Source organism: Mandrillus leucophaeus, unplaced genomic scaffold (genome assembly GCF_000951045.1).
Source record: "Mandrillus leucophaeus isolate KB7577 unplaced genomic scaffold, Mleu.le_1.0 Scaffold146, whole genome shotgun sequence".
Lineage (NCBI taxonomy): Eukaryota > Metazoa > Chordata > Mammalia > Primates > Cercopithecidae > Mandrillus > Mandrillus leucophaeus.
Genome location: NW_012101432.1, coordinates 2,657,149 through 2,679,926, shown reverse-complemented (window position 1 = coordinate 2,679,926; position 22,778 = coordinate 2,657,149). Strand labels below are relative to the sequence as shown.

General features: G+C 41.5%; 1 protein-coding gene across 1 annotated transcript in view; it reads left to right on the top strand.

The window, feature by feature from the left end:
- The first annotated feature begins 2,784 nt into the window (after positions 1-2,784).
- LOC105535433 (aldehyde oxidase 4-like) overlaps positions 2,785-22,778 on the top strand; it is a 69,540-nt gene continuing 49,546 nt past the window's right edge. Inside the window, exons 1-7 of the mRNA XM_011974534.1 lie at positions 2,785-2,838; positions 5,276-5,333; positions 9,009-9,105; positions 11,797-11,905; positions 15,827-15,953; positions 18,409-18,470; positions 22,288-22,371. Of these exons, the coding sequence (XP_011829924.1) occupies positions 2,785-2,838; positions 5,276-5,333; positions 9,009-9,105; positions 11,797-11,905; positions 15,827-15,953; positions 18,409-18,470; positions 22,288-22,371 (591 nt within the window). The remainder of the gene's footprint in view (positions 2,839-5,275; positions 5,334-9,008; positions 9,106-11,796; positions 11,906-15,826; positions 15,954-18,408; positions 18,471-22,287; positions 22,372-22,778) is intronic.

Here is a 22,778-nt window from a genome sequence, read left to right as displayed (position 1 = left end):
AATTCTCCAGGCACTTGGTGGCAGAACAGAGGGTTCCTTTCTTGCAGATGAACCAGAATTGAGAAACACCAGAATTAAGTACAGACTGCAAAGTATGCAATCTGTAATGCAAAGGCATGGAAAAGGCATGGAAATATTTGAGGAAGGCAGTGCATTTTAGACAATCTGTCTCAAGGAACCTTATTCCCATCTGGAGGATGCTCTATTTGTCATGCAGGGACAAGTGGTAAGTGCGTGTTTAAACAGCTGGTGCTTTTAGACTCAACAGCATGGCCTTAGGATCAGGTCTCCAGCCCTGCAAGGGCATGAAACTCCCAACACGACCTGCATTTCCAGGGAGGATGAGGCTTCCCCACTCAGACAATGAGAAGTCTGTAGTTTTACACCTTTGGGGAAACAGATCCAAGCCTGCTGATAATGCAGGAGCTCAAGAAATATCTAACTTGAAGGTATAGTTGCTGATTCTCACAGGCTAAGAGTGACAGGTCATCATTGTATCATTACAAGCTTGAACAAAGAGCTGTAGGGCTCCAGAGCAGTTGGTGTTCCATACATGCATATTTCTGTTCACCAGGGAGACACTGTAGCTCCATCTGCTTGAAAAAGACGTCAAAATAGCCTGGACTCAGAACTGTCAACACATCTCTGGAGGGTCGTGCTGGGTCTTCCTGTGAAGCATGTCCCATCAGTGGCAAAATGAAGCCAACCCAGCTAGTGATGAAGGTATCTAGGGTCAGGCTCTACAATTTTTGAAAACTTGATGGATAAATTGCCCTAACATTTAAAAGCTGCAATAATTTCACACGCAGTGGAAACTATTACTCTCTTAGGGTAGACTATTCCAGCATTCCAGGAAAACAGAATTATTCGGTATCTCACCAGGTGGTTGAGGAAACAAGCAGTGTGATATTACAAATAGGACTTTCATAGGGCACAGACTCAGGTGTGCAAAACATGTGACTAAATCACTGGGTGCCTCTGATCCCTCATTTGTAAAGTAGGGATTGTATTCCTATCTCAAAGATTGTGATGAAGATTAAATAAACTAATGCAGGGAGACGTTTTGCCTGGCATATACTTAAGTACTGAATAAAGGTTAGCTATTACCCCCAGTTACACACACTCACACGTGCATGTGCACACACACGTATACATTTAGATGTATCTCAAGCCCAATCCACTTGGCAGCAGAAACTCAGTCCTCCTCAACTGAAAGGAAACTCAAAGTTCTTGTAGCAGCTTAGAAGAACAATAGCATTGGGACTGACACTCACCTTAGGCATCCCTGTCTGCTCTATTACCTATCTTTGTTCCTGGCATCTCTGCCAAGAGTTTCAAAGGACTGTTTTGAAATACTCCACCTGAATGTTACCTAGTTTGTTTGTTTTTGTTGTTTTTGTTTTTGGGGGTTTGTTGTTGTTGTTGATTTTTGTTTTTTGGGGGGTTTTTGTGTGTGCGTTTGTTTGTTTTTGCATTCCTGCGATAAGAGCTCGACTCTGAAGGCAGGGAGTCCTCACTGATACATGAAGAGCAAGAAAATAAATTGCATGAGGAAAGCACATCAGCTCATAGTTCAAATTGTCCTGACACAACAGGAACATGACTCTTTTCTAGTACTTTACAATTCCCATGGAGTGTTTGCTTACATCGTCTACAAGCTGGTGACCCTTAAATTGGCATCTCCTGACTTCCTGATTCCTATGTCTGACTGACATGTGCACTTGGAAGTCAAAAAGGTCCAAGAGAGAACTTTCAATTCACCCAGTCTTCTCATCCCAGCAAAAGGCACCAACTTTCACCCTGTTGTTCAATCAACAAATCTAGGATTCATCCTTGAGTCGTCTCTTTCCTTTACCCCTCCCATCTAATCTATCAACCGGTCCAGTTGGATCTACCTCCAAAATTTATGCCACAACTTTCACCTTTTCTCCATCTCTGATGCCACCATCCTATACCCTAGTCCAAGCCACCATCACCTCTAGCCCAGGGTACACAAAAATGGCTTCAGATCTAACCTGCAACTGCCCTCCTACCAGCAATAGTACATTCTCTGTACAATGGAATGCTCTACTGTAAATAGCATCATGTTGCATCCTAGGTCAAAACTCTCTGATAGCTTCCCTTCCCACTAGATCCCTCCAAGACCCTTGTCCTGGCCACCAAAATGTCTCTGACTTTCTGTCAACACACCTTCCCCAACTCCCCACACTCAGCTGTGCTGACCTCCTTTCTGACACACCAAGCTCCTTTCTCCCTGGGGGCCGCTCTACTTGCTGCTCTTATCCCATGCCTTCTCTTGGTGAGCTTGTCCTTTAGGACTCAGCCCGAGTGCATGCCCGTACTGACTACCTAAAACTAAACCAGTCTCTCAAGTCACTTTGCGTCACCTTACCCTGTCTCCGACAACTATTTTTTTAATTTTAAAAAAGTTACTTTTATTTACTAGTCTTTGGCTTTGTAGACATTCTCCTGCGGAAACCGGTCCTAGACTCCAAAGGAAACACGTGAAGATGCTGGTTTGACTCGTTCATGAAAGAGAAAGACACGGTGCTGCCCAGAGCTGCTGAAAATGTTCGTGGGCTGGGCGGGGGGAGCCCTGGTTGGTATTCCTGGTCTGGCAGTGCAGCTATAAACCACCCACATCAGGCTGCCACTGTCAGTTTGGGCTTCCTTGGGGCTGACAGGCATCCAAGTAATTGCTCTAACATATCTGCTCTTTAAAAGAACAGAAAACAAACACACTCTATCCCAGTGAAGGCTGTGTGTGTGTGTGTGTGTGGCATGATGCCTTCCCTTCCCCATTCTGATGAGCTGATTTTTTTCGTGAATGGAAGAAAGGTAAGTTTTTGACATGATTATTATGAATTTTCATGTATCGGGGTTGAAAGTCAAGCTTTTTTCACTGTGATGCCACTTCTTATTTCTTTAATCTTTCTCTTCTGTTACTTTGCAGTCATATATAGTGGTATGAATTTGAACATAGGTTGTTAGTTTAAGTTTCGGTGCAAAATTATTAAAGTGTGGGGGCTTGTGTTTGCTTTTAATTTTTCTTTTGAATCCAAAAAGAACTCTTATACTTGTTATAGTGGGAGTGATATCTGACAGCTGAGCCTCAGGGCACAGTTGTGAAAAACTGTTATCCCCTCTTCATTTGGATATTAGCTCTACCTGAGTTCACCAGCCCTGTTTTCATAGAAGGTATATTGACATTGAGAATGATAATGGCAAAGAACTCTCAGATGATTTTGTTTTGCCTTAATACATTCCCACAGGCTGATCGATTCACCTAGAGGTCGGTGCACCCCTGGCCTGGGCAATACCAAAAGTCAGCAATTTCGCCACCAGTAAGAGAGGTGGCAACATGAATGCTTAGCTTGTGCCAGATGTTCTCAACTCGGTACTGTAATGAGTAAATGAAAAGTTTGAGGTGCTTTAAAGTCAGGATGCATATCTAATTGTTTGAGACAATTAGAAGAAAACTAGAGAAATAATAAAAGTAGAAAGTTATTTTAGAAAGTAATTTGTTGTAATGGGCCGGGCGTGGTAGCTCATGCCTGTAGTTCCAGCAGTTTGGGAGGCCGAGGAAGTCGGATCACTTGAGGTCAGGAGTTTGAGACCAGCCTGGCCAATATGGTGAAACCCTGTCTCTACTAAAAATACAAAAAAAAAAAAAAAATTAGCTGGCAATCCCAGCTACTCTGGAGGCTGAGGCAGGAGAATCACTTGAACCCAGGAGGCGGAGGTTGCAGTGAGCCAAGATTGTACCATTGGGAATTTTGCCTGTCAAATAGCAAAAACTAGTCGTGTTTAGGAAGCCTATGAACTAATAAACGAAAAAATGAAAGAGAAAGGACAGAACAAAGAAAGCATGAGGTTAGTGATCCTGAGTGACCCGAAGCCAACTGGAACATCAGAAAAATAATTGCTGACTGACAATTTGCAGTAATTCCATACCTGGAACATTGTATCAGATAAACGGATGTCTTTATAGCACAGCATAGTGTCATCAGGCCATGCTTCCCCAGTGTGGTGGGGGGAGGATGAAGGCATAGTAGACCCGGCATGCTTATCATCAACCCCTACCCTCTGTCTTGTTCCAACCTTGAAATAATTTCCACTGCCACACAATTGTGGTGTTAGAGAAAATACAACTATAAAGCTTTGATTTGCGTCTGCGGTGCCACTGTACTTAGTCCCTTACACACACAAGATTTAGAGCAGAAGGTCGCTGAGCTCATCTCTGACTGAGTAACTCTTCTGAGGACTTGAAAGGAAACTTGGAAATAGGAGGCAAGGTATGAAGAAATAATGTGGTTTGTTGCCTTTTTCTGAGATGGTAAAAATAAAAAGAATGATGTCCTCTTTCTCTGGGTTCAGTGTTGCTACCCTTCCAGGCAAGTTTCTGTAATCGCTTCCCTAAGTTCTCATGCTTATACCCAACATGAGAACTGCCTGTATTCCTCCAGGGCCAAGGAGGGCAGATGTGCCCACTGTAGTCCACTGGCAGGAGCAGCCTGGAGCAAGATGTCAGGGGCAGAGCCACAGTTCATATCCCCTGCACTGGCACTCCCACCTCACTGGGGGAACCGGAGTGGCTCCCTAGGACATGCTCAATTAGTGGCAGAGGCAGGGAAGCAAAACCCTGTATTTTAGAAATCTCCAGCTCACCTTTTCGATGACTTTCTGTGGCCATGAGTTATCTGAGTCCTTTTAGAAACTCAGTGTCTCTGTGCATCTGTTCCCATTTGGGTCCAGATAGAAATGAACTCAAAGCCAAGGAGGAAAAACAATCTGGAATTTATAATTGTCATATGTATTAGAAAATTCAGAGACATTGGAATAATATTCCACTATTTCTTCAAAATTCTATTTCCACGTGTTAACAAAAGGTTTTTTGTTGTTGTTGTTCTTTTTTTCCTGTAAAGTCACCACCTGTCGTAAAGTGCCATTACACTCCAGCCTGGGTGACAGAGTGGGACTCCGTCTCAAAAACAAAAACAAAACAAAACAAGCAAACAAACAAATTTCTGATATATGGGTTGTCTTTGACCTAAGTAGAGTTGCCAGAGTCAGCATATAAACATAAAGTACACCTAGTTAGATTTGAATTTGAATGCAGGGGAAATGCTTATACTTAAATATTATTCATTGTTTATCTGAAATTAAAATGTCATTGAGTATCCTATCAAAAACATGACTCCAAAACAATGGACCGAATTGCCCTAACTTGTTGATATTATCCTCATAAACTCTCTGATCTCATTTCACAATGTAGGTGATAGAGAGGAATGCTGATCCTGAAGTAAATCTACTGTTCTATGTGAGGAAAAGACGTATCCTTTTATTTTACTGTAGTCTGTCTGGACTGGGCAGTAAGAGGGAACATGCTGAGACTTATCTAGGAAGTTGCCTGTGTTTGGTCTAGATAAACAGCCTCGTGTTCCATTTGTACAGTCTAGCTGGAGTGCAGAGAATGCATCTAAATGTGATAGATTCATTTGTTATTTGTTGTATTTTTTACTTGAACAAAACCCAAAAAAAATCATCCAGTGAACCAGGAGTGTCCTCACTTTGGAAAGAGCTTTATGGCCTTTGAGCCCCGAGGTCACCCTGATGACAGCTTCATATTCAGAGGTGTTAATATAAAAAATGTCTAGCCAAGCTTTTGTCCAGCCAAATGTTCAGGGGTGCATGTCACTGACAATAGCGTCCCACAAAGACGTTTCACTGACTGGTCCCATCTCATTTCATAAACCTCATCAGAGGAAACAAACTTTTATAAATATATTTCAAAATTCCAAAGTGTTGCTAATATACTCCCAGCGCTCCACCACTGGTCTTGACTCCCCATTCCTCCAAGACCTGCAATAGACCTTTGGTGAATGCTTCTTCCTGAAGAATTCTGGAGTTTGGGTACAACTATAAAGGAGTAGGAGGGAGTGGTTGTGGTTATACGAATCTGTCTATGAGACAACATCATGCAGAACTACACACAACACATACACACACGAGTGCTATATGAGAGGTGAAATTTGAATAAGTTCTATAATCTAGTTATCAGGATTGTACCAGTGTCAATTTCCTGGTTTTGATGTTGTGCTGTAGCTCTGTGGGATTTTATCAGCTGGGGGAAGCCGGAGGATGGGTATATAGGACAGCTGGTACTATTTTTGCAACTCCCTGTGAGACTAAAGTTATTTCAAAATAGTAAGTTAGTAATACATACTTATTGAGCACCTACAAAGTGCCATGCTCTGTGTTAGGCTCTAGGGATCCAGTGGTGAACAAGAGAGTATTATCCCCTCTCTGTATCCTTTTGTCTCCCAACATAAACATCTAAAAACACTATTTCATTGCTCTCTATTCTTCCCTTGCCAAATTTATTTAAGAAATGGTTTGTACCTGATGCTTCATTTTCTTTCCAGACTTCATCTCTCATGACTTAACTCCTTGTAGCCCCATTTCCTACCCTATCATTTTACTACTCTGTAAGGGACTGCCTCCTAATGTCCCAATCCACTCACATTCCAGACAGGCTGAATCCCCACTCCCTGCTCCTCCTGTTTCCCATATACCCAGCCTCAACAGCTCAATAGTCAGCCAGCTCTGCCACTCCCCTTTCATATCATTCCTAAATCCACTACATTCTTCACCATGCTTTCTCTAGACATTATAAAAAGAAGACATTCATCTATACTGGGAGCGAGCTGAAATTTCACAGACTCCCGAGTAAACGTGGCCAGAACCAGCTTCAGGCAAAACCAACCCTCAGCCTCCCATTTCCCCATCTTTCCCGTACCCCCTATCTACCTTTCTTTCTGGTGCCTAATATAAATAAGTAGTTCTGGGCAAACAAGACTCACTTGGCACTTCCAGCCTCCAATTTTTGATTAGAGTCAATAGTTCTGGGCTGGGGTCAGGGATATTATTTTTAACTTGTTTCTCTAGTGGGTGATTTGGATGAATGGCTAGTATATGAGGAATGAATATTGGTGGATAAAGAACTCAGTGATGAATGACCAGATTCCATTGTAAATCCAGGTTCCGCTGCACACGTTGGCTGCCCCGTTTAGTCTCAGGACAACTTCTACATATACTGTGGAGCTGTGAATCTTGGGGGCACTAAGAAAGTTCTCCTACATGAAGGATCAAGAAACACATTTCTGGCCAGGCACAGTGGTTCACACTTATAATCCCTGCTCTTTGGGAGGCCAAGACGGGTAGATTAGTTGAGGCCAGGAGTTCAAGACCAGCCTGACCAACATGGCGAAACCCCGTCTCTACTAAAAATACAAAAACTTAGCCAGGTGTGGTGGCGCACAGCTATAGTCCCAGCTACTAAGGAGGCTGAGCCTGGAGAATCTCTTGAGCCCTGGAGGCAGAGGTTGCAGTGAGCCGAGATTGTGCCACTACACTCCAGCCTGGGCAACAGAGTGGGACTCCATCTCAAAAATAAAAACAAAAACAAAACAAAACAAACAAACAAATTTCTGATGTATGGGTTGTCTTTGACCTAAGTAGAGTTGCCAGAGTCAGCATATAAACATACAGTAGACCCAGTTAGATTTTAATTTGAATGCAGGGGAAATGCTTATCCTTAAATATTATTCATTGTTTATCTGAAATTAAAATGTCATTGAGCATCCTATACATTGTCTAGCAAGCTTACCTAGGATGAGTCAACAGAAGATAGAAGTAACTGAGTCAGGCACTTCTATTGAGGGTGGAGGGAGGGGGCACCAAACTAGCTGTTGGGGGCCCAGGGGAGAACACAGCTTCACAGAGCTGTTTGAAGGTCTGATCAAGGGAGAAGTGACCTCCATCTTTGAGCCAGATAGCACCTGGGTTCTTTGATTGGAAATTTCGGGACACCAAAAGGAGAAATAAAGAATGTCCTTGCGTTCCACACCCTATTCAGTAGGCCCTTTAACTGAGGTATGACCCACATTACTTTTAACCTCCTAACTGCAGGTAAAAAGCAGGACTTGCCAGAGCAGTCTAGCGCCCAGAGGTGGCATAGCTGGCTCAAGCTGGGGACAAAAGAACAGAGGAGAGGGATGTGCAGCCCTTCTAGGATGCTGCAGAAAATTTCTCAACTCTTTGCCGCATCTACCAGGAGTATCCTGACCCTGTATTACCTCTTCATGGGCAGCCATTTCCAAGATGAAAATTAATCTTAACCTCTACCCAAGCCAGTGATAACCTCCACCCATAAAATGCTTTTTAAACTTCACCCAGAGAAGGTTTCAAGCGAATTCCAGTATATGCTTATAGAACCTAAAGCAGGGGATTTACATATAGTATTTGTTCTCCCTTTGTATGCAAACACCTTACAGGAAAAAAGATACATAGTGATTGTTGACATAACTGGTTCAGGAGCCATGGTTATTAAATTAATAATGTCTAGTCCCATAAAAATATAATAGCATTACATTGCAGTACTAGGAAAAGTTGAGCCTCACAGGGGAAATTTTTCTGTTCTGCACACAAACCACATCCCACCACCTCTACAGCAATAATGTTACATGGGTTCAGAATCCATTGTCCACAACTCAGAATTCAGCAGGTTTTTTCACAACTCATTTGGATGCAAACCCCAACCTAACTGGCATGAGGCTCTATGTAGTTTTCCTGTATCCTACTTAATGTGACTGTGCACATGTTTCACTGAGGAGACATCAATATGTTTGATTACAAGGTGCTGCCCTAGACCAACTGGGAGTGCTGTATTATTACCTTTCTAAAATCTGAACGATTTTAAATTCAGAAATGCATCTGGACCTGAGGTTTTCAGACAAGGCAGAGGAGACCTGCAAGGATTTCTTCTTACCTTTCATCAGTGAGCTCATTCATAAGGAAAAACTGAACAAGCTCTCTAAGCAAGAAACCGTGGCCAACTTGGTACAACACTCAAGAAAACATGTTGCTTGTTATAAGTATGCAAGGAGGAAAATGTAGAAATCAAAGCAGTCTGGGCCCCCCCTTTTCCTTGACTCCCTTCCTTTGAGTTCGTCTTACAGGCACTAAATATTCCTGTGGAGGAGGAGGCTGGGGTGCCTGTACAGTAATGGTGTCGAGATACAACTCCATGACCAAGGCGATCCAGTATCCTTTGGGTTGACATTGGCCCCTGGCTGCTCTGGGCATGCCTAGGAAGGGTGTGGAACTGCCACTTTTCTTGTCAATGTGCCTCGCGCCCCTCCTCTCTCCAGGTGGCTAATGCACTCATGCTGCCTCTAGGCCTGCTCTCCCTATAACTTCCCAAACTCCAGATCTTTCCACAAACGTTCTTCCCATCAGAATGTATCTACCTTGTGTGCCTGTCTATCAGGCTCTGCTCTCTATTGCTGTAAAAACATTTCATTTGCTTCTGAGTGGGAGATTTCAGGGTAAGATTAGGCAAGAATGGCTTAACACAAAGAAATTACCAGGAATATCTTGATCTTCTATTATCTCTTCATGGTGAGCAATTTCCAAGACGAAGATTAAATCTTAACCTCGACCCAAGCCAGTTGTAGTCCTGGTGGAAGATTCAGGTATGCAACATATACTAAGAGTTGCTTGCCTGAAAAGGCTGAATGAGACCTTAAGTCATGCTGCATGATTGAGTCAGCATCTCCTTGACCTAAAAATGTAGTTTTGCTCACTGATTGAATGTGGTGATGAAGGAATTGTCTAGCATGAGTCCCAAGTTTTTGCCTTAGGTACCTGGATGGTGCCATTCACAAATGAGGGAATTTGGAAGAGGTGGAGCAGGGAGGGGAAAGTGGTAAGTTTAGCTGTGTAGTAATTATGGGACACCTACAAGGGATTGTCCAACAGGCACCAAGATAGACAGGTCTGTTACTTAGAGAAGAGATCTCATCTGGAGCTATGACTTACTGGAAGTTATTTATAACTTCAATATGTATGGAATGCTTATGGTGTACCAGGCACTGTTCAAAGAAGTTCACATATGTTATCATATTTAGACCCCAAAACAACTTTGAGATGAGTGTTATGATCACTCACACAAAAAAAAAAAAAAAAAAAAGAAGAGGAAACCAAGACAAAGAGAGTTAAATAACTTGCTCAAAGTTTCACAGGCCAGGTAATGGCAAAGGCAGGTTTTCAGCCCAGGCCACCTGGAAGTTAACAGGAACTGTGGGAGAGCATATAAGAGTAGGACACTATAGAACAACAAAAAGAAAAATGGGCAAAGAAAGAAGGCCTCACAAAGGAGACCAACAACAAGTAGCCAGAGTTGAAGGAGGAACATTGAGAGGAGAAAGCTCCAAAAAGACAGAGATGGTCACTAGTATGAAACACTAGGAGTGGTCCCGGAACATTGGATTGCTCCCAGAGCAATGACAGCTGAATGGTGGAGCTGGAAGGGAAGGTGCAGTTGGTATAGATGTGACTGGAAGGCAAGGAAGCCATAGACAGCTCTTGAAGAAACAACCAAGAAAGGAAAGAAAGTTGGGCCAATGTTGGAGGGGCACATAGGTTTTGGATTTTTTTTTAGCATAGAAAATATTTGAATTTATTTCTAAAGGCAGGGAATTTGGGGAAATGAGAAACCTAGACAGGAAGAGGGTAGGAGGACCGACCATTGATGATGGGGCAAATCTATGTGGCGCCAAGAGTAGATGGGATCCAGAGATCGGGGGAAAGGGAGGAGGAAGGGTTCTATACACTCTGGGCCTTGTGGAGGTGAGACTGATTGCAGATATGAGTGGCCACAGGCTAGTGGTGGAGGGAGCTCATGGCTCTATTCCCTGCATGAGGCATAAGAGCAAGACTGAGGAGAGCAATGAGCACGGGAAGAGTCATTGAGAGAAAAGGCAGAGGGAGGCGAGATCAAAAGGAAACAGATCTTAACAGGGAGGGAAGCGGAGGACATGAAAAACAAAGATCTATCTGTTGCATGAGGTACCTGGGGCCCACGCTCGTTCTGTATACTAAGCACTCTTCCAGGGTCCCTAGCTAGTTGGCTGGGTGGCTTCCAAACAGCTTTGTTGATTCGAAGGGCTGGGGAAACCACGATCAGCACTCTATCTTTTCTTCAGAAGAATCGCATTCATGCTCCCAGCCTGGGTAGGGAAAGAAAGGAAACATTCCCTGGGAAGGGGGCAATTTCCCATACCTGAAAAGAGGCTGGGACTTAGCCTGAGTGGGAATGAAGAAGCTAAATTTAACTAATGAAGCCTGGACTCCATTCCTAAGCAGGGAGATGGGAATCTGGTACTAGCCAATCTGCCATGCCATTAACACAGGCGCTAGGATGGGAGAGATGGTCAAGGCAAGGCACAAAACAGTGACTTTCATACTTGGCCATTCCTCAGTTGGAATCATCCGAAGAGCTTTAAAAAGTGATTAATTGATCCCTCACCAGAAGTTCTGTTTAATTGGACTAGGGTACAATCAGAATATCTACAGTTTTTAGAGCTTTCCATGGTTAAGAACAACAGGGCTAAGCTACCCCACGGTGGTTTACTAAGTCAGTAGATTATTTTTATGGTGAATAAAAGGCTTCCTTTCCCTGGAATGAGAAAAAAAAAAAATGGAGAATGAGGGTGTCTTGAAGGTCCTACACAAGGTCTTCATTATTCTTTTCTTCCATTTCTTTCTGCCATTCTGCACCAGTCACACCTAAGTTTTTTCTTGGGCACATCCACAAATTTACGGTTTTCTATCTAGCCTGCTCTTATTCTCAGAGAAATACAGTCTCCTGACTCTCCTGGACTGAAATAACTCCCGAGCTGTTACCCACTCCCCATGATTCCAATGTGTTCTCTTTACCTAATCCCATCACAGCCATTATCCAGCAACGGCGTGCCTGGTACCCATCTGCTCTCTGTATGGGGCTGCAGTCACCACCGTGGAAGGTGTGGGAAGCATCAAAACCAGGATTCACCCTGTGCAGGTAAGAGCAGAATGCAGTCTGGACCAGCTGATGGCATCCCACGTAGTCTAATGTACTCCATTTAGGTCACCACCTTTGAACTCCCTTATGCTTTTAAATTCTCATTTATAAGATTCAGTGCTCCATAGCTACAGATCTTTTCAGAGATCTTGTCAATATCCTTTCATTGATTTTAATATATCTTAAACCCAAGACTTTCTCAGCCCTATCCTTGCCCTAAAGTGAAAAAAGAACAATCCAGTTTGACAAGAGAAGAAAATGAGACAACAAATCAGAAGTTTATGGAAAAAAACTAGTTGTCCACTCCATTTCAAAATTACTAAATTCTGATGGAGAAGCCAGTTATGTGTACAAATACTCCCCAGGTGCTCTCCAGATGTCTGACAAGTAAACATACAATATGTTACAATGAAACACAACTAAAATAACGAAGCGTTTACTAAAACTTCGAAAACTTTTAAAAGAAATGGTAATACAATTGCTATATACTAGAATAGGAACTTCTGCAAAGGTTGAGTTTTAAAGGCAATGTATAGAAAAATTAATTATAAACAGCCATATTTTCCCATGAGATTCCTTCTCTTGGAAGACTGTGGTTAGAACACAAAGCTCTCCTTTCAAGAGCTTTCTACGATGACAATGTCTTACCTTTGATGGGCACTTGTTAACAGTAGAAGATATTTTTAAAATTAGAATTCTTTTTTAAAAAATTATTATGGATACGTAAAAGTTGTACATGTTTATGGGGTATATGTGATATTTTCATACAAGCATGTACAATATGTAATGATCAAATCAGAGTAAATGGTGTCCATCACCTCAAACATTTATCATGTATTTGTGTTAGGAACATTCTAATCATACTCTCTTTGTTCTTTTGAAATACACAATAAAATATTGTTAACTGTAGTCACCCTATTGTGCTACCAAACACTAGCTCTTATTCCTTCTATCTAACTGTACTTTGGACTCCTTCTTTATATCCCCCACTCCACTACCCTTCCCAGCTTCTGGTAACCATCGTTTTACTCTTTATCTCCATGAGTCCAATTTTTTTTTAGCTCCCACATATGAGCAAAAGCATGTGATATTTATCTTTCTGTGCCTGGCTTATTTCACTTAACAAAACATCCTCCTGTTCCATCCACATTTTTGCAAATGACAGGATCTCATTACTTTTTACAGCTGAATGATATTCCATTGTGTATATGTACAGCATTTTCTTTTTCCAGTGTTAAAAGAAAACTTCAGACAAATTAAATTTAACAGAGTTTAACTGAGCAAGGAAAAATAATGATTCGCAAATTGGGCAGCCTCCAGAGTCACAGCAGATTTAGAGAGACTCTAGGGATGCCTTGTGGTCAGAGCAAATTTATAGACAAAAAAAGGAAAGTGATGTGCAGCAATGGAAGTGAGCTACAGAAACAGCTGGATTCAGCTGGGTTGGTTACAGGTTGGCTTTTTGAACACAGTTTGAACAGTCAGCAGTGTATGAGTGGTTAAAGCGTGGCTGCTGAGATTGGCTGGGACTCAGCTACTGTTGCAGTAGCATACTTCTAAGTTAGGTTTTCAGTCTTGTCTATTGCTAAGTTAGGTTACTGTTCCTCCACAAGAACTCAAATATGGAAGTATGGACATTTCTCAGGCCATATTTAGTTCAATTTAACACCATTTATGCGTTGGTGGACACTTATTAATAGATTGATTCCATACCTTAGCTATTGTAAATAGTGCTGCAGTGAACATAGGAGTGAAGATATCTCTTTGATATACTGATTTCCTTTCTTTTGGGTATATCCCTAGCAGTGGGATTGCTGGATCATATGGTAGCTCTATTTTTAGTTGTTTGAGGAACCTCCAAACAGTTCTCCCGTACTGGTTGTACTGAGATTCCCACCAACAGTGTATGAGGGTTCTCCTTTCTTAACAGAAGGTATTAATTAAGTCATTTTACTCTCTAAATCCTGTTTTCTTTATCTGTGAACTAGAAAGTGTAATTTAGGCCGGGCGCGGTGGCTCAAGCCTGTAATCCCAGCACTTTGGGAGGCCGAGGCGGGTGGATCACGAGGTCAGGAGATCGAGACCATCCTGGCTAACATGGTGAAACCCCGTCTCTACTAAAAATACAAAAAACTAGCCGGGCGTGGTGGCGGGCGCCTGTAGTCCCAGCTACTCGGAGGCTGAGGCGGGAGAATGGCATGAACCCGGGAGGCGGAGCTTGCAGTGAGCCGAGATCCGGCCACTGCACTCCAGCCTGGGCGACACAGCGAGACTCCGTCTCAAAAAAAAAAAAAAAAAAAGAAAGTGTAATTTAGAGGAACAAATAAAATACTCTGAAGCCATGTTCATGTGAGTTTTGGTCCTTACTGTAAGTAATTAATTGTGTGACCTTGGGTGATTTTCTTGACTTTTCTTCATCTTCAAAATTAGGGTAATAATGGTATCTACTTTAGAGGATGGTTATGAGAATAAATGAATAGTCATAATAATAGGTGTCTTTCAGCCATAAACTTAATGACTTTCTTTCTCATTAAGATCTTATCCCACACTTGACTCATCCCCTTAACAGTCATAAAAGCACTCTATGCTGTACTGGTCAGATTTCTTTCTCTCAAATCTTGATAGTACAGATGATAGATTTGTTAAGTAGTACCCTGCAGCAAGCTTGTACTGGCTCATAAAAACCAGTAATAAATTTTGCTTGCACTGGCTCGTGAAAACCAATGATAAATTTTCAGGAATTTTGCAAGCCAGTCTTGGAACACAGCCATTAATAAAAATTAAACTATATAAACTTACAATTAAATAATTTATATAATAATACCAGCCATAGTGGAAATATTTATACTACAAAAATTGACAGAAAATACAAATCAGGACTTCTTTTTCCTTCAGAAGAGCCAGCTGTTAAATATTCCCCAGCATATTTACAGCACGTTAACATGCCACATCTGAATCTTGTCAAGATTCTTGTCAAGAAACTTGCCATCTAGCAATAAGCCCAACACAGCCATACTTTCCTCTCACATTTGAACAATGGCTGTCCTTTCCTTTGAGCCACAGGTGAAGTCTTTGGCTTTCATTTTAGGAGCCATGCTGTTTGGAAAATGTATATTTGAAAACATTTGAATCACACTCAAGCCGGCCAGCTGAGCACCCTGAGAGGCATAGGACTGACACAGAGGGACCCCCAGAGCCGTGGCTCACATCTGTATCTTCGTGGCATAGGTTCTCTGTATAGAGTAGACAAAGTACATTGCCATTTCTCACTCTCCTTTTTCGTTGTTTTGTATGTTCTGTCATTATATTTGAGTGTATAAAGTTATATGTGCATAAATTATGTGACTAGCATGCTGCTAAATAGCACTTCACCATTCTCAAAGCATTCATATTGATTGTGGTATTTAATTAATAACAACTTCTATCATATAGATGGAGCAAGGTATAAAAATGACTTGCCAGAGACTACATTAAATGATTTGTACACCTTCATTCATTTATTCCTATAACCATCCTGTAAAGTAGATACCATTATTATCCTAATTTTAAAAATGAAGAAAAGTCAAGTAAATCACTCAAGGTCACACAATGAATGAGTTGAAGTAAGGACTAAAACTCACATGAACATGGCTTCAGAGCATTTTACTTCTTCCCCTAAATTATACTTCCTACATCACAGATAAAGAAAGGAGGATCCAAAGAGTAAACTTAATTAATACCTGCCACTAGGCTGTTCTTGAGGACAAAAATAATATGCATATGGTTCCAAGAAATAAAAGTATTTTTCTTCCAGGGTACACCTTTCATCTTTTACCCTGAAGTTGTTTCTGGAAAGCTAAATATATAAGCTCCACTGCTTATTGTTGTTCAAGGTAGAGAAGCAAGAGGTCTAAAGCATGAATGATGTACATTGTCTCCCAGGAAAGACTTGCCAAGTGTCATGGCACGCAGTGTGGATTCTGCAGCCCAGGGATGGTGATGTCCATCTACACACTGCTGAGGAATCACCCGGAGCCAACCCCTGAGCAGATCACCAAAGCTCTGGGAGGTGAGCGTTCTTGAACCTCTGCAGGCAGAGCCCAGGTTAGAAAGTGCCCAAGTAACTAAAGAAAGGTGTCCCAGGCCATGGAGAGAAGTTGCAGCACAGTTTTGGGGTTCCAGGCACCTGGCCAACAGGTAGGCCTCTGTAGGAACTGTCTTGATGCGAGTCCTTTCTACTTTGCCTTAGCAACAGTGATGCCAGAAATTGGGGTGATACTGGTTTCCTCACAAAACTTTTTCCTCTAGTAAAGCCCTTTGTAACTCCGCAAAGGCATTGAAATGGGCTGTTTCTAATACTTTTAACACAATATTTTCCAAATATGGAAATTTGGATAGTGTGGAAGAATAGAATGTTACTGTTTTTCTGTTTGTTTGTTTGTTTGTTTGTTTGAGACAGAGTTTTGCTCTTGTTGCCCAGGCTGAAGTGCAATGGTGCAATGCTAGAGTTATAAATGTTAGGTTCACTGATAATCTTCATGTTCATATTTTAAGAAAAACAATAATGTAAAATAAAGTTCAAAGACCTGTAATTAGTATAAGCACATAACTTCTCAAATGATTAACTGGTTCAAATCATTGTTTCGTTTAATCTTGTCTTTTCAAGACTAAGGGAATAGAAGAGAATTTTTGAATCATTTTTTCTCAGAATCAGAAGAATTTCTGTAATGTGTATAATTAGCTTTCCTTTAGTGGGCCTTTAGTAGGGCTTGTAGACTGAACACTGACTATGTGGCTAAAAACAAAAACTAAACAAAGCACCCTAGTGCTGGCTCACACCAGCCTTTAATGTTTGCTTACAGTTTATCAGCAAGAAGGTATTCACTGCCTCTTAAATACTTCTAGTTCATGTCATGTAGTTATCTTCTAGGCATTGTAGCTCCATCCTACTACTCTAATGAAGAATTCTAAGTTCACGGCCTTCTGTATTTTTTCTTCTTAGCAAAATGAAGAAACAGATTATTGTGTCTGCAGGCATTCTTGTATATGCAGTTTCTTCCTAAATTATTCTCATTATAATGAAAAGAAAGGAGTATACCTGTTACTCAGGTTTCATATGACTCACTGCATCAGGTTCTACAACACTTTACTTATAGATGTTTAAACATGCCCAGTCCTCACATTGTTTCTAAAATGTTTAATCTGTAATTGAACGTAATTTTATATTTACTTTTTGGTATAAAAATAATATACTCATATTACTCAAAATGTCCAAAAAATTAAAAAACAAGGGAAAACTCACTCCTAATTCTGCCACCAAGACACAACCACTGTCAAATACGTCTGTGTTTTCAGTCTTTTTTATATATCGGTTTTGTTGCTTATTTTAAACACTTGTGACCATTATATATACATTTTTAAATTATATGTACAATTTAATAGTATAAGTATTTTCCAATGTTATTAAAACTTCTTCATTTATATCATTCTTACTGGCTGCAAAATATGAAGACTTTTTTTTTAAAGACAGTGATTTCCCTCACCCTTTCCACCATATGTTGGAATTGTTGACCGGTTAAAACAATACCAGGTACTTACTGAACACCAACTGTGCTGTTCTAGAGAGGTTCAAAGACATCCAAGTCAACTTTACCTTCTTTAGGAGCTTAAGATTCATTGAGAGAGACATACACACATAAATGACCCTACTCCTCAAGCATAGGGGGTGCTAGGTCTACAGAAAGATCCAGACAGTAAATGGTACAGCTCTGGCCTGTGGTTTAGAGCAGACCCCATGGAGAAGGGGAATGGACGTCTTGAAGAATGTTTCCAGTCCCTCTTCCCCTAAGAAAGCACTTGAGCTGGGCGCAGTGGCTCACACCTGTAATCCCAACACTTTGGGGTGCTGAGGCGGGTGGATCACCTGAGGTCAGGCGTTCGAGACCATCCTGGCTAACGTGGTGAAACCTCGTTTCTACTAAAAATACAAAAAATTAGCCAGACGTGGTAGCACACGCCTGTAATCTCAGCTACCCGGGAGGCTGAGGCAGGAGAATCACTTGAACCCGGGAGGCAGAGGTTGCAGTGAGCCAAGATTGCGCCATTGCATTCCAGCTTGGGCAACAAGAGTGAAAAGAAAAAAGAAAGAAAGCACTTGACGGAGAAGAGACTCCATGAGAAAGGCTTGACTAAGTGCCACGCATGAGATGTTATGAGGGTGGCAAGTATACGAGTTATAGGGTGGTAAGTATGTGATGTTATAGGGTGGCAGGTATGCCACTGTGCTGGAAATAAGACAAGAAGGAAAAAAAGCTTTGTGGTATTTAAGAAAGAAAATGTAATCACAAGGTCTATTTTTGAAGAATATCTCCAGGGGAAACATTTATTCCACAGAACCAACTGGCTGGGTTTAGGGAATAAAAAAGAATCTAATTACTAGCATAGTTATTTCTCTGAAAATATTAAGGACAGATATGCAATATATTCCTCTGTTATTCATTGAAACGTGATCCCTTCTTAATCAGGTAATTTGTGCCGCTGCACTGGATACCGACCAATTGTAGAAAGTGGAAAAACTTTCTGTGTGGTAAGTTTTTAAAAAGTTTCATTCTATTGCCTTAATATATTAATGAACCTTTGCATAAAATAATCTATTTCATTCAATAATTTCTGAAATAGCCCAACATTGAACTTTCTAATCACTGAAATTGCTTAAATGCCCATTGTTGGTATTTTCTTTAATCAACTCTTAGCATCTATCTTGTTTATAGCCCCAAATTTGGCGCTTTCCTAAGAAGTATAGTATATTGCCCATGACTTCAAGAAACGAATACTCTATTGAAGAAAATGAAACAGAAACAATAAAAGTGTAATTTAAAAGCAAGATTTTAAAAGTTCAATGTATCCTATATATTATATACATAAATTTCAAAGGAACCTGGATTAAATAGAATTAATGAATGAGAAGAAGAGAGACAGAGGGGACTTATTGAAGAAGGGGAGTTTTGAGCTAGGTCCTAAAGGAAGTAATAGAAATGAATGACTGAAGAATGGTCAGTAGAAAATTCCAATAATAAAATGTATGAAAGTAGGAAAAAGAAAGCTAACCAAGGTTCCGATAAGAAATTGGTACAACTGACCGGGCACGGTGGCTCACACCTATAATTCTAGCATGTTGGGAGGCCGAAGTGGGTGGATTACCTGAGGTCAGGAGTTCAAGACCAGCCTGGCCAACATAGTAAAACCCCTTCTCTACTAAAAGCACAAACAATTAGCCGGGTATGGTGGCGCATGCCTGTAATCCCAGTTACTCGGGAGGCTGAGGCAGGAGAATTGCTTGAACCCTGTGGGCGGAGGTTGCAGTGAGCTGAGATCGTGCCACTTCACTCCAGCCTGGGCAAAGGAGTATAACTCTGTCAGAAAGAGAAAGAAAGAAAGAAAGAAAGAAAGAGAGAGAGAGAGAGAGAGAGAGAGAGAGGAAGGGAGAGAGAAAGAGAGAAAGGGAGAGAAAGATGCAACGGAAGCATTGGAGAGAAAGAAGATACTGCTTGAAGCTAAGAACTTTAGCCTTGGCTGGGCATGGTGGCTCCTGCCTGTAATCTCAGCACTTTGGGAGGCTGAGGCAAGCGGATTACTTTACATCAGTTCGAGACCAGCCTGGCCAACATGGTGAAATCCCACCTCCACCAAAAAATACAAAAATTAGCTGGGTGTGGTGGTGCCCACCTGTAGTCCCAGCTACTCAGGAGACTGAGATGGGAGAATCTCTTGAAGCCAGGAAGTGGAGGTTGCAGTGAGCCAAGATGGCACGACTGCACTCCAGCCTGGACGACAGAGTGAGACCCATTTCAAAAAAAAAAAAAAGAAAGGAAAATAAATGTAGCCTTAAAGCTGATAAACAACATGTAGTCACTGTCTGTTTGCAAACCAGGAGTAACACAATGACAACAGTATTTCAGGAGGAGAATTCTTGGCACCTGCCAACAGGAAGGATAAGCCTAGGGAGATGTGCTGGGAAGTGAGGGCATGGACTAGTGCAGTACCCCATGCATGAGGAGTGACAACCCAGACCAGTGTGGCATATGTAGGGACAGAAAGATAACTTCCCAGAAAGGAATTGCCAAAAATCATAACCACCAGAGAGTGAAGAGTGCAGTGAGAAAGGAATCCAAGTCGCCTGCAAAGTTCAGAGATTGAGGAACAAAATAGGACAAAAGAAGGTAAGAATAAAAAAAAAATTTCATGTAAAAGGAGACATAGTCATACTTTCTTTCTTTCTTTTTTCTTTTTCCTTTTTTTTTTTTTTTTTTTTTTTTGAGACTGGGTCTCTCTCTCTCTGTTTCCCAGGCTGATCTTGAACTCCTGGGCTCAAGCCATCCACCCACCTCAACATTGCAAAGTGCTGAGATTACAGGCGTGAGCCACTGCACTTAACCAGCACATACTTTTGAGAAGGTTTCAGTTAGGAAAATTAATTTGATAAAATTTTTGTTAAACAAAAACAATTCTAGGTGCACCAGGCCATTCCAAGTACTATGAAGTCTTTGAAAAAAAAATGTACTTTTTATGCCAGTAAAGAAGAATTTCAAGAAATTTTACAAACTACAGGCTAGTTTATTTTAAATCCTGGGCAAGATACTATTTATTTTAAAACATATGAATAGCCAATATTTCACCATTTTGACCTACAAAAAATAGCAACTTCTTCATATGATTTGCACAGCATTGTTACAAAATCCAAATCCCTTCTTAACTTTGTAGAAAATTACCTTTCAGGCTGGGCACGGTGGCTTATGTCTGTAATCCCAGTACTTTGGGAGGCCGAGGTGGGGGAATCACTTGAGGCCAAGAGTTTGAGACCGGCCTGGTCAACATGGTAAAACCCTGTCTCTACCAAAAAATGCAAAAATTAGCCAGGCATGGTGATGCACACCTCTAGTCCCAGCTACTCAGGAGGCTGAGACAGGAGAATCACTTTAACCCAGGAGACAGAAGTTACAGTGAGCCAAGATCGTGCCACTGCACTCCAGCCTGGCATGACAGAGCGAGACCCTACCTAAAAAAACAAAAAGAAAGAAAAAGAAAATGACTTTTCAACTAAAGGTGTCAGCTGCTGCTTTTGCAGCAGTTCTTATGTGTCACACATTGTGTCAAACTTTTCTCATATTTAAATCTAACAAACCTGATTAGGATGGGTCTTACTATCCTAATTTAACAAGCTCAACCCAGCTTGTATGTGTTAAAGCAGGAACTAGAACCCAGGTCTCCCTGATGCTATGTAAGAAGCACGGTGTCTCCAAATCATCACAGATCATTAGACAACTTGTTTGCACATTGAATAGGGCAAACGAGAATAATTAGTCTGGCTGGGCGCGGTGGCTCACACCTATAATCCCATCATTTTGAGAGGCCAAGGCTGGCAGATCACTGAGCCTGCAAGTTTGAGACCAGCCTGGCCAAGATGGTTAAACCCTGTCTCTACAAAAAATGCAAAACTTAGCCAGGCATGGTGGTGCGCACCTGTAATCCCAGCTGCTCCGGAGGCTGAGGTGGGAGGATTGCTTGAGCCCATGAGGTCGAAGCTGCAGTGAGCTGAGATCGTGCCACTGCACTCCAGCCTGGGCAACAGACTCAGACCCTGTCCCAATAAATAAATAAACAATCTGATAGTTGTAACTGACAAATGAATTCAGGCTGAAAATACTACTGTGGGTCTGCATGACTGTCCTGAAAATTAAAGTTAAATGGTTTGTGACTTGAATCATCCAAATAATTCAGAATGACTCTAACACCCAAATGAACTCAGGTTTTCAGTTATTTATAAGTGTGGATAGAAAGTCTTAAAGGCAGTTTTTCTTCCCGGGACTCTATTAAAGATACATGCTGTATCACCAGTAAGATAAAGAAGAGCAATCTCTTTGGGTTTTGGGGGTGGATTGGTTTTGGGAGCTTTTTTTCAGAGATGGGGCCTTGCTATGTCACCCAGGGTGGAGTACAGTGGCTATTGACTGGCGTGATCATAGCTCACCAGAGCCTCAAACTCCCACGCTCAAGTCATCCTCCTGTCTCAGCCTCCTGGGTTGCTGGAATTATAGGCGCACGCCACTGCACTCAGTGTTTGGGTTTTTTAGTTACCATATTACAACTCTATTCCATATATCTCACTTCTAGTAGGAAGCCTTAGCTGGCTGACCCCACCCACCCACCTCAAACCCCTTTTGTCTTCCCCCGAGACTTGAGTGACACCATTTACAAGACTCTATCATGAGCTTGGTGGCACACTCCCTATAATTTTTTCTAATTGTTAAGTGACAGTATAGCTTGTTACTTTCTCCATCAGGTACTCAAGTAGGTGTTTAAAGAATCAACCAATGAATTTTATTTAAACTGCTTTACCTCCTAAGGAATCAACTGTTTGTGAGCTGAAAGGATCAGGAAAATGTTGCATGGATCAAGAAGATGGGTCTTTGGTGAATAGATGGGGAAAAGTAAGTATCTGGTTTTTCCACCTCCCTTGGGATTGACTGAGAAATACCCACATAAATCCAAATTCATTCAAGGTTTCTATTCATTTCAGTGAATAAAGTACAAACTAAGTGAATACAGGCATAAATATCTTAAAGAGCTCCCGAAATTGGCCAGCCCATGACTCCCGTAAGACTAGTCACCACAGAAGACTGTTTTCCTTCAATACAACTTTTTGTGGCTTCATCTGAGTTTGCCAGTCACTCCCCCACACACACCCCAAATCAACAAGCACTAAGGGTCCAAGCAATGGTGCACTTTCATGCTTATGGCAGATGAAATCCACAAATATCTGAGACCCAGCACAGGAGTTTAAAACCTTTGCCAATTCCTGGCACCAGAGGAGGAAAATCAGAATCCAGTTAATCTT